Source organism: Myotis brandtii, unplaced genomic scaffold (genome assembly GCF_000412655.1).
Source record: "Myotis brandtii unplaced genomic scaffold, ASM41265v1 scaffold32, whole genome shotgun sequence".
NCBI classification, from domain to species: Eukaryota; Metazoa; Chordata; class Mammalia; order Chiroptera; family Vespertilionidae; genus Myotis; species Myotis brandtii.
The window spans coordinates 3893540-3904552 of record NW_005362269.1 but is presented as its reverse complement, the minus strand read 5'-3'; the positions used below and the strand labels follow the sequence as shown (position 1 = coordinate 3904552).

The 11013-nt window shown below is 41.3% G+C and overlaps 1 protein-coding gene across 2 annotated transcripts in view; it reads right to left on the bottom strand.

The window, feature by feature from the left end:
* Positions 1-1997: 1997 nt before the first annotated feature.
* GRIA1 (glutamate receptor, ionotropic, AMPA 1) overlaps positions 1998-11013 on the bottom strand; it is a 273885-nt gene continuing 264869 nt past the window's right edge. For both annotated transcript variants that reach the window (XM_005870514.2, XM_005870513.2), the window contains exon 16: positions 1998-4865. In XM_005870514.2, coding sequence (XP_005870576.1) covers positions 4662-4865 — 204 coding nt within the window. In that variant the 3' untranslated portion in view covers positions 1998-4661. The remainder of the gene's footprint in view (positions 4866-11013) is intronic.

Here is an 11013-nt window from a genome sequence, read left to right as displayed (position 1 = left end):
GAAAATGAGGCTCAGAGTATTTAATTTTCTTGCTCAAAGTTGACATGAATAAGGAGAAGCCAGATATTGTGAACCCTAATCTACTGGCCTTTCCACGGTACCACATTGCTTCTCTACTCACAAGGTGATCTTGGGAGAGGTAGCTTCTTATTCAAGAACCTCAGTTTTCTTATCTGTAAAGTGGGATAATAGTGGACTTCCATAGACATTTTTTCTTAGAGAAAACATTAGCATTTGGTAAGAAAGGAACTTGCCATCTTGTCTCTCAATTAGGATAAGTTGATTTTTGACATTATTTCAGTGAAAGATACCCATTGTCATTTCTGTAGGGCTTTGATGACTCCCTCTTAGTATATATCAGAGTGCTACTGATCAGATCATCTGAATAGGGCTATCAAAGATGCAAGACAAGGAAAAGTAGAGGATGTGTGTATCAACTTTCACACTGGCAGAGTCTCCTTGTTAGGGGTTTGTCCCAACTCAAGGGTTAGTCTAATACTGTTATGGGAAAACTTTGATTGTTAGGAACTCCATTTTATTTATTTATTTAATTTGCTTTTTTCAGGAACTCCTTTCTTTAGCTGAGTGTAAGTGCATTGGCCCGTAACCCCCAGAACTGATCATGGTTTTGTACACACAGACGTATAGCTCCATTTCTTCACAACAGCCCTGAGAATCCTTCCCCAGGCTGAATCAATTATTCTGCAGGGGACCTGATTTTCAGTTAGTTCTCCATCTTCCTTGTTGCCTCCTGGCCTGGATCTATTTTAAAGGGGCTAAAGAAACGCTTTCTCCTCTTCTTCCCTTTTGTCAATTTTGTCTGGACTAGTGATCTCTTATGCCCCAACAGGATAGGTTGACCTTCCCAAAGGTGTGACAAGTGTAGCTTTAACCATTTTCAGTTACTTTGGCATAACCGGAAGGTAGAAAACTGTTTCTCTATTATTTTCCTGACCATCATGCATCATGGCCTGGTTAACAGAGAGGTGTGTAACATAAAGGCTTTGGATTTGAGCAGACCCAGTTCAAATCCCGGCTCTGTCACAAGACTTTGAGCAAGTTAATGTCACCTCTTTAAATCTGAGTTTCTCTTTTGTAAGGCCCTACCTTAGAGGACCATTGTCATGATATAAAAGGGTATTAAGTGTGCTTAATATAGTAAGTCCTCAGTAAGTGCTCTTATAGCCATTATGATCATTGTTCCAACTATTTGATGGTAAGGTGATAGAGATCAGTTTTCTCCTCATGCTTCTTTATTCAATATCACCCTGAATGGAGGTGACTACAGTGGGTGTGGACAATGCCTGGAGCTTCTCACAAGTCTGTTAGTTTCTTTTCCTTTTCCCAACCCTTTTCTATCATGGTAGTTGCTGCCTGAAATGCCACTGTTAGAGCTTTCTTCATTTGTTTTAAAGTTTTGACCCATATTAATATGTAGCGTCCCTTAGGAAAGAAAACATTTGAAGCTGTTCACTATTGAAGTGTCAACGAATGTCAGATTCTTCACAGGAAGCCCTCTTTTTTGAGTAAAAGAAAAGCTTTCAGGCAAGAATGAGGGTAATGTGATCTGAGGACCAAGATTATCTACTTAGAAACCTGGCCTAGATTTGGTTTTCTTGTGACTCTCTGCACATCACTTGGCCTCCAGTTTGGGGATGTCTGAGAGACATTCCCTGTGAGCCAACCAGTTCCCTAGAGGTACTATGACTACTGCAAGTGGCTTCTTATGCAATTGTAACCATAGCCCTTGAAAATCAAATACCACACTCTGTCTTTTTTGTTTTGTTTTTGTTTTTTGTTATCCTATTTGGATGAATAACTCATAACAACCCATTTCAGCTGAAATGACTTGTTTGAGATCTGTTTGTGAGTCATGCATAATGACCAGCATTAAAAATTGTACTGGACTTTGGTTCCACAATAAGGAAATCACATAAGCCCTAGAGCTCTGGCTTCAGAAATGGCACAATGGAATGAATAAATATGAAAAGCAGATAATGGATCCACAGTGATTTAATTCTCGGTGATATTTTCAGTTTATGCAAATGCCAAAAGAAAAAAAATCAACCTGGCTACTTGGAAAAAAACAAACAGAAACAAAAAAAAATATTTAGTGTTTGATCAAGCAAAAATCCTTTCACACATCTGCCAAGAGAGTTAAAACAAATATAGATGTTAAATAAAAGGCCCAGGTACCAAAGAGCAAAATTTAATGAAAGCTAGAATTGTTAAGTATGGGTTCCTGTTGAGAAAAATGTCAATCTTTCAGAGTTTTCCCATTGCTCTATTTTTAAGAAAAGTGTAGTAAAAATACATAATACAAGTTAACTTTTTTCCCCTTGCTTTTGTTTTTCCTGTCACTTCTCCATTGACAAAAATATCTTCCATTGGAGTCTTGGACCCCCACTTAGCATAGACCCTCATTTTTAGCACAGATGGCCTCTCACCATCAGATCATGTTACTGGTGCTCAGTAGCTGGAGAGGCATCCTACCAGGCCAAAGGCAAAAGGTCTTTGAAGCATGTTAATAGTAGAGGGTTATTTCCAACTCCTCTGAAATGCAGGTTCCCTAATGGCGGGTCATACCAGATTCTGCAGTGGTAGGATAAGGGCTGAGAAAAATCTGGCAAGAGGGCAGGGGCTGGGGGAGGACATCAGCTGGCAGTAGTGGAAAGTGATAATCCACTTCAAGGGTCTTGCTTCACGTACCATTCCCACATTGACATGTGAGAGACTGAACAATAACACTTGAGTTGAAAGGGCAAAGAGTTTGATTTTGGAATGATTCTTTGCTATGGCTGATGAAAGAAGAATAGGAGGGACACTGAGGTGGTGGGTTTCCAGTGAGAGAATCTACAGATGAAACCAATCATGCTGCCTACTCGTAGGCAGGCTCCAAAACCTTTAGTTTGTCAATTGCTAATGATAACCCCTAGCAGAGAAGACTGGATAGAAGTTGGGGATAAGGGGACAGCCAGAATATGGTTATCAATAAAAGCTAATGACACATGGCACGCACTGAATCATGCACCTAGGAGATGGCTGCTGGAGAGCTGGAAGCCAATTGCACCAAGAATGAGAGTTGGGATCTCCAAGAAAGCCATGTGCTAGGAACTGCACCCTCCCAACCAAAGTTGCAGTCTGCCTGGGCTTCTCTCCACAAGCCCTGTCACCTCTCCAGTCTTGCTTTAGTTCAGCTTTGTAGTCACGATCTTGGGTGTATTGATTCTGGTCACCAGAATATAACATCTCCATTCTGTTTTAACCAGGGGAAAGGTCTGCCTCCTTGACTTAAAAGTTGGGGCCAGGGATCTTAAGGACCTCAATGTCATTATCAATTTAATCCATCTCCATTTCGTACTTCAAATAATTCAGCCTTGGGTATTTTACTTTTTAGAAAGTTGTCTGGCCACATGCTAAAATAACACTTTTATATGGACATGAAAACCCAAGTTGTCTGGGTCAACGAAACCCTAAGCATCATATCCAGCCTCTCAAACCAAAGAGAGGGCACATCATGGAAGGTTCTATTGCTTTTGGGCTTCCGTGAAGCTTCCTTTTCCAAAATTCTTTCATCACCTTTCTTTTGCACTTAGCTTGCATAGCATTTCCCTCATATCAGAGACTCCAAAGAGAAAAAGAGTCTATTCCTCAGTGGGGCTCCTGCTCAGATGTTAAGCAAATGAGAAGCGAAAATCATGGGTGCTATCTTCCTGGCTGCCAGCTGTTCCCAAGTCTCTATTTGGCTCAGGAGGCCAATTGCCCTTCAGCCACCAGAGTGCCTTTGGGCTTGAATGTAGTCAGAAGGACATACTTCTCAGGGCTGAGGTTGACTCTGTGAAGAAATATACCATTCCAGCTAAGGCCTATGAGATGGCTCTTACACATTAAAGGAAGCTCTATCGGGGCTTCAAGCAATAACTTCATGAGTCCTCCTCTGAGTGCACACTTGCCTGTGCCCTCTCCGCCACCCTTGGTCTCACTTGCTTTTCACACGCATTCTCAGCTAAATCAGTGTTTAGGCAGTGCTCTGTCTGGGGAAAGCAGCCCCCTCCTTCAATGACCTCCATCTTCATCCAGGGCTTGGAGCCATAGGCTGGAGGGTAACTTGGAGAGCTCCCATGGCGAATTAGTTTGAAAGTTGCTTTTTTCCTTTTGCTTGCTTTTAAGTGGAACAAACCTGTAATCTCCAATCTGAAAACTGAAGAGGGGTGGGTAAGGAGTTGGGAATAAGAAGTAAGGAGAAGGAAGGGGCCTAACAGAACCTGCAAACCACGAATATTAGTAAGAAAAAAATTGCACACACTAAGACACATTAACAAATGAATTAAAAGAAAACAGTACAGTTTCCTCATTAGTGTTCTGATGACACCATTGTCAGAGACACAAGCTCTTTTAGATAGGGTTATTTCCCCTTATTGCAGTGCAGTGTGATTTATCATCCTTACTTAGCAACGGAAAAGGGTGAAAGAACATCAAAAAAGGAAAAGGGATAGCAGAATGGTTTTCAATTCTTCAGGAAAATCTGTTGAATCCTCCTCCTTGTGGTCGTAGTGGTTGGTGGTGGTTGCGTTTCATTTTGTTGTTTTTGGCACTGAAGGGCTTGGGATGGGGTTGGAGGAGCCCGAGCCTGCTCCCCAAGGGGTCTCCATCTGTTCCAGTTATAATCCTGTGGCTCCCAAGGGCATCCCTGAACTGTGGCTCATGCAGGGAATTGATTGCATGGACTTGGGGAAGTCATGGCTGACCACTCGGCCATTCTCTCCACTACCACCACCACCACTGGCTCCTGCCCCACTGTTTCGGGGGAGTGTCGATGTCCGTATGGCTTCATTGATGGATTGCTGTGGGATCAAACAGAAACCCTTTTTAGGAGGACCATGGGGTTCTTCCCCAGGTCCTTGGCAATGATTGGCAAGGAGAAAGAGTCAACACTGGACTTAAAATGTCACCCCTATCCTTTTACCCATCCAACTCCCTTTCTATTCTGTAATGCTAATTTTGACTTCCCATGACCTTACAAAACTGTTGCACAGCTCTGGAAAAGTCTGATCCCCTGTCTGGACCTTAAGTTCTCTGTTTAATGAGGTTTGCTGGACTGGGTGATCTCTAAGATCCTTTCCGGTTCTTATATTCTGTGTTTTCTAAAGCTGGAATAGTTCTATGGTTGTAAAGCAACATGAACCAAATGGAAAGGCTCTGGAAATGGAGTTTAGAAAACTTGGATTTTAGTTCTAGTTCTGACATCAACTATTCATGTGACCCTGTGCGTATCTCCTTACATCTCTAGACCATTTAAATCTCCAGGTTTATGAAATATGATTATCTACGTACCTACAGGCTTTTATTAGCAAGAGTGATGCCACTATGCCAGTGGTTCTCAACCTGTGGGTCACGACTCCTTTGGCAGTCGAATGACCCTTTCACAGGGGTTGCCTAAGACCATCCTGCATATCAGATATTTACATTACGATTCATAACAGTAGCAACATTATAGTTATGAAGTAGCAACAAAAATAATTTTATGGTTGGGTCACAACATGAGGAACTGTGTTTAAAGGGTCAGAAGGTTGAAAACCACTGCACTATGTGAACAATTATTTGAAATGTTAAAAATTAAGGCTGTGTTATTGTTGGGTTAAAATAAAAACCTATCTCTGATTTACTTCAGGGAAAATGCTATCCTATTGCTGGCAGCATGTGTTAAGGGAATGTAGGACTTATTTGAATAACACAATAAGCAAAATGTAATTGCAAAGGGGCATGTGCTAAAGAAAATGTGAATGCATTGCAAGGATCATTATCAACGGGAAGGATCAAATGCTTCCCATCAGCACATATCACCTGCAATTCCAGATTGACTTCAGATCAGTGCTGATAAGCTTTGTGATTTCTAGATTGTTGGAATCCTAGATATGAAAAGGACTCCAATAATCACCCCAAGATCAGATGAGTTAGCAGGAATGTTCAAGAACACAATATGGGGTTAAAACCATATCCTACTAGACAAGAGAAAGGGTTCTGTTCTGAGTTCCTTTGGAGAAAGAAACTTCATGATATGAAATTCAAACCCTTATTTCTTACTCTCACTCTAACTTCGTATTAAAATATCCTCATAGAATTTTTGAGGTGGGGCTTATTTTTTTTTTGTGGGAATCAACATAAAGAAGAATTATCTATAAGTTGGGAGGTTTCTTTCTTGAAGGCCAACCCTACTCATCCTGTATTCTGTTCTCAGATTTTTCTTGAAGCCATCCTAGACTGTACCAGCAAGTGCCGGACCCCCTCACCTTAGTACTCATACATTATGCATTCTCTTGTAACAGTTCTGCTTCAGGTATGTAAGTTTCATCTTCTTTAAGGGAGCTATCTGGAGAGGGGCAAGGGCCACGTCTTTTCATTCCTTAACTATCTCCCAGAGTGTCCAGCTTATAGTAGGATGCTTAATCGATATCCCACCTAGGATCATTCTTAAAAATTGTATGGTTTTCCTCTTTGCATATCATTATATTCTAGTGGCCAGAGAAGAGTGTCTACCTACTGTGGCCAGACAGACTAACCAGGGCAGTTTTGACCCAATTTTTGTTCTTTCTGCAATACTTTGGTGGGAATATCTTTTTATTGCTGGCAATTCTGTCGATGTTTTTCAATGTTATTTCTTTTTAAAATCAACGATTCAGACAAATTTGCCCCATATGATGCTCCACCCACACTGGTTTTGTCTCCTCCCCAAACCCTCAGAGTTGATTTATTTATATTCTGTCTTGGTTGTCCTCTACTGAAGAGGAAGTTTGGATTGCATTCTTCTAAGTCAAGGCCAAATAAATACCACTGTAATGCTCTATGGGGGAAATGTGAAATGAAAACATGAAGAATTAATTGTTACTTATTCTCACCTAAAAATGTTGAAAAGAAAATAACTTTGTATGTGTCTGTAAAATATGGAAACGTCTATAGATTAACTTGAAATGTCTACCTCCTATTATTTTTCTCTGTCTCATCCCTTTAATTAAAAACAAAAAGTTTAAAGTTCATTCTAATGACCTTGGTCTTTGTTTCTGAAAAGGTCTCACACATTCCAATTGAAGTTGGTGGTACTTGTTGAATTTATCTTAAAGGAAAAGATTGGTGGCACAGTCAACATTGCTGCCTATCAAAGTGTGAGAGAACATAGCCCAACATGTAGTTAAAACCCTCTAACGTCATGTCATTGAGCATTGGTTTTCAAGGAAGCTGAGGCTTCTCAGAGATCTGTGACTCCATACATCTATTGGTGGTGGGTACAGCCTGCTTACTGGTTTCCTTTCTAACACTTTTATGGATCTCAGGAGAAGAGATGAAGAGAGTCCAAACTTTGGAGTGGAAAGCAATGCCAAAAATGACTAGCTCACTAGTTCAAACTTGGCTGCACATTGGAATCACTTGGGGAATTTTAGAAAACGACAACAAACAACAACACTGAAGCCTGAGACCTAATTCCAAAGATGTTGACTTGATAGGGTAGTGTGTGGCCTGGACATCCTGAGTTTTAAAACTCCCCAGGTGATTCAATTATATAAGCAAGGTTGAAATACACTGATCTAGGTAATTTCATTCACTTTATAGAGAAACTGAGGACTTATGACTGACCTGCTTAAGCTTACAGTTATGGAGTCTAGTGCCTTTTAACTATGTTTTTTTTCATAAGTGGAAGCAGTTTCCCTTTTTGCCTTGGGGAAATGTGGTTTTCCCTTGTCCATTTTTGACATACCAGCTGTTTTTAAATGTCATCCTTAGAGTTATTGTTTTGAAATTCATACTCAGGGAGAAAAGGGTGAGTGAAAAGTTCGAAGTTGGCTCTTCAGAGACTCATTTCATTTCTCTAACATTGATTGCATCCCAACTTCTCAGCTGCTTGTTTTCCAAGAAAAGTCTGCCCAGGCTCCACACATCATAGAGCACCCTAATAAAAGCTCAAACCTCAGTAATGACCTTATCCTAGCACGTGTGCTAAGAGCCAGAGTGACCGCCTGCTGGGATGGATGCACCTCCCCCTTCCCCCATTACCAGGTCTCTCAGCTGCTCATTAATTCCACAGAAATGTGCAAAGCCTCAATTGCGGTGGCTTAAACATGGCCTGTGTTAGTATTAGCCACATGCAATTTTGAAAGGTCATCGGCTTTTCTGGGGGTGGGAGAGGCTGGGGGTTATTTTCCTTTAGGAGCAGCTAAGAACTCAGGTTCTGGTTTGTTTTCCAGGCAGAGGGAAGAAGTGGAGGATGTGAGAAGTAGAGAATCCAATTTGAAGTTTGTCTTAGGTTATATTTTGCTGCTTTATGACAATTTAAATTAGACACAACTGTTCTGGTTGCCTGAATCCCTCTCTGAGTTCCCAACTCTTACATTTTTTCTCTTCCCTCAGTCTTCCTGTATCCTGGTCACCCTTGCCTTATTCCAATTCCTGGGCAAGAGTTCTCATGTTTAGGTCTCTCACACTTGGGCAACGTTTCCTGGCAACTCTCTTCCCCTGAATTTCTTTCATACTTCAGATCTGTTAAACATTGCTTTCTCAAGGAAGCCTTTCTGACCTGCCCAGCCACCATTCCCCGATCACAACTTGACTGCACTGGGCATTTTTCTTTATAACACTCATTGGATACGTGTATTTGCTTATTTTCTGTCTTCTCCATCAAACTCTCCGTGTCCTGAGAGCAGACACTGTGTCTGTTTTGTTCCCAACTGCATCCCCAGTGCTGAGCAATGACTAGCATATGGTTATTATGGAGAGCTTACTGTGGTCCAGACATATTGCCAAGCTCTTTATGTCCATTTTTTCATATAATCGTCACAATAATTTTATGAGGTATGAACTACCATTAGCTCCATTTCACAGAAAATGAGGATCAAAGAGCTATTGAAACTTATCTAAGATTATACAGTTAATAAATAGAGCAAGTGGGATTATATTCAGACATTCAGACTCCAGAACCTGTGCTTTAGACCATTATACTGCACTGTATGCTAAGGGAGAAGTGAGAAAGTGCTGCTGTGATGTGTACTGGGCAATCCCAAACCCAGTGGTTTGGGTTATGGTCCATGGGAGGATTTTAGGGAGTTATAAAGGCTGCAGCTCACCTAACTCTTCTCCTGTTCCCCTTGTCACCTTTTGAGTGGCCTTTTGTCACTTTGAAGGGTAAGTTAGGGGAGTCTTTAAGCTCTGGATGTAATAGGCAAAGGAAGCTTTGTGTAGGTTTTAGGAGACCTTGTTGTGTTTAGCCAAACCCCTTGAAAATCTAGACTGGGTTTAGGGTCTAAGGCCCATGCTTTTGCTATGTTTTGTCCTTGGACCTGGTAGTGGGTGAATTGGTCAAAGGTAGGATTTAGGTGTTTCTAGGACCTTTGGCCATATACTATCACACTACCATCCCTTAACTGTCCCTGTCATTATATCTTAGGGAAGTCACCTTTTGAATAGGCCCTAAGGGGCAGAAGACGGGAAAAGCTTGTGTAAAGGCACATGCGTGGAAAGCATAGGTGAGTAGCTGGAGTATGGAGTATGTAAGGAGAGCAGATTGCCTGGGAAGGGAAACTAGGATGGAGCCATAGACATGGAAATGCTGAATGCCAGGACAGAAGACCCTCCTCCCCAAACTTCCAGTTTCTGTGTACAGAACTGAATACAGAGTTTCCAAACAAGGGAGATAAATGTCCAGCAATATCTTCTCTAAGAATGATCTTAGAGATATGTGTAGGGCTGATGGCAGAAGTCTATGGTTGTGATTTAGTAGTGGGTGTGCTGAGCTTGGTAGCACTTGTATATTGTAAAATGGGCACCTTAGGGTGCATTCTAGGAGAGTCAGTCCTACCAATAAATCTTTTTAGCCTAGTCAAGTCAAAGTAACAGCCTATGGTACATAGCTCAGAGTGACTATGCTTGTCTCTACTTCTGTTGGTTTGAATTTCACTTGTCCTCCCTCTTAATTTCTGCCTCTTCCTGGAAGACTTCTCTAATTTCTTTTTCCTGTATATTGCTATAGGCCTTCCTATCTATACCATAGGTTGCTTCATTGAGTAATTTTTCTGTCATTCTTCGTTGAAGGTGCTGAAGGCCACAGGTTGCATCTAAGTCCTCTCTGTCTCCACAGGATGTCTTGCTCATGGTTTTCTTCCCATGATTACCACTTCTATAAATATTTTCTTATTGAAGCTAAATGATGAAATGTGAGGGGCCTTGGAGGTCATGTAATCCAACTCCCTTTGTATACTTCAATCTATATTCTTGCCAAGAGTTATTTAGCCTCTACTTGTATGCCTCCAGTTATGGGGTGCATGCTACTTATTGGGACAGTCCATCCCATTTCTGGGTAACTCTGAAAGAAAAGTAGATCTCTCTTACTGTGCTAACATCTGCTCTCCATAGCTTTTGATCATTAGTTCTTGCACACTTTTGGATCCCACAGAACTAGTTTGTTTTCTTTCCCACTTGAAAAGTCTTCATATTTTTACAGGTAATTCTCATATCCTCCATAATTCTTCTCTTCTCCAGTTAGTTGCCTTCAGCTATATTTGATGTGGTTTGGGGTTATCTAGTGAATATTTTTACCTTTATCTGTGCATGATGTTGTTTGCCAAAGCTTGTCTCACAATGTAGTAGCTAAGAAAAGACCTAATTCACCAAGCATGACAAGATCATCCATTTTGCAGAGGGTGGACACCCTCTCTCCTATATTGGGAGCTACATTTCTATTAATGCAAGCTCAGCAAGAATCTACCTTTGTAGCCATCACTCTTGCCTCATGCTGTGTTCACTGTCCACTTCAACTCTTAACTTTTAATCTCACTATCCCATCTTTGGCCAAAGTAGTTATTTTCTTGGGCCTTATGTTTATTGTTTTCTTCCCTTCCCTTCCCTTCCCTTCCCTTCCCTTCCCTTCCCTCCCCACTTCCCACTTCACTCCTTTTCCCTTCCTCCCTCCCTTCCTTCCTTCCTTCCTTCCTTCCTTCCTTCCTTCCTTCCTTCCTTCCTTCCTTCCTT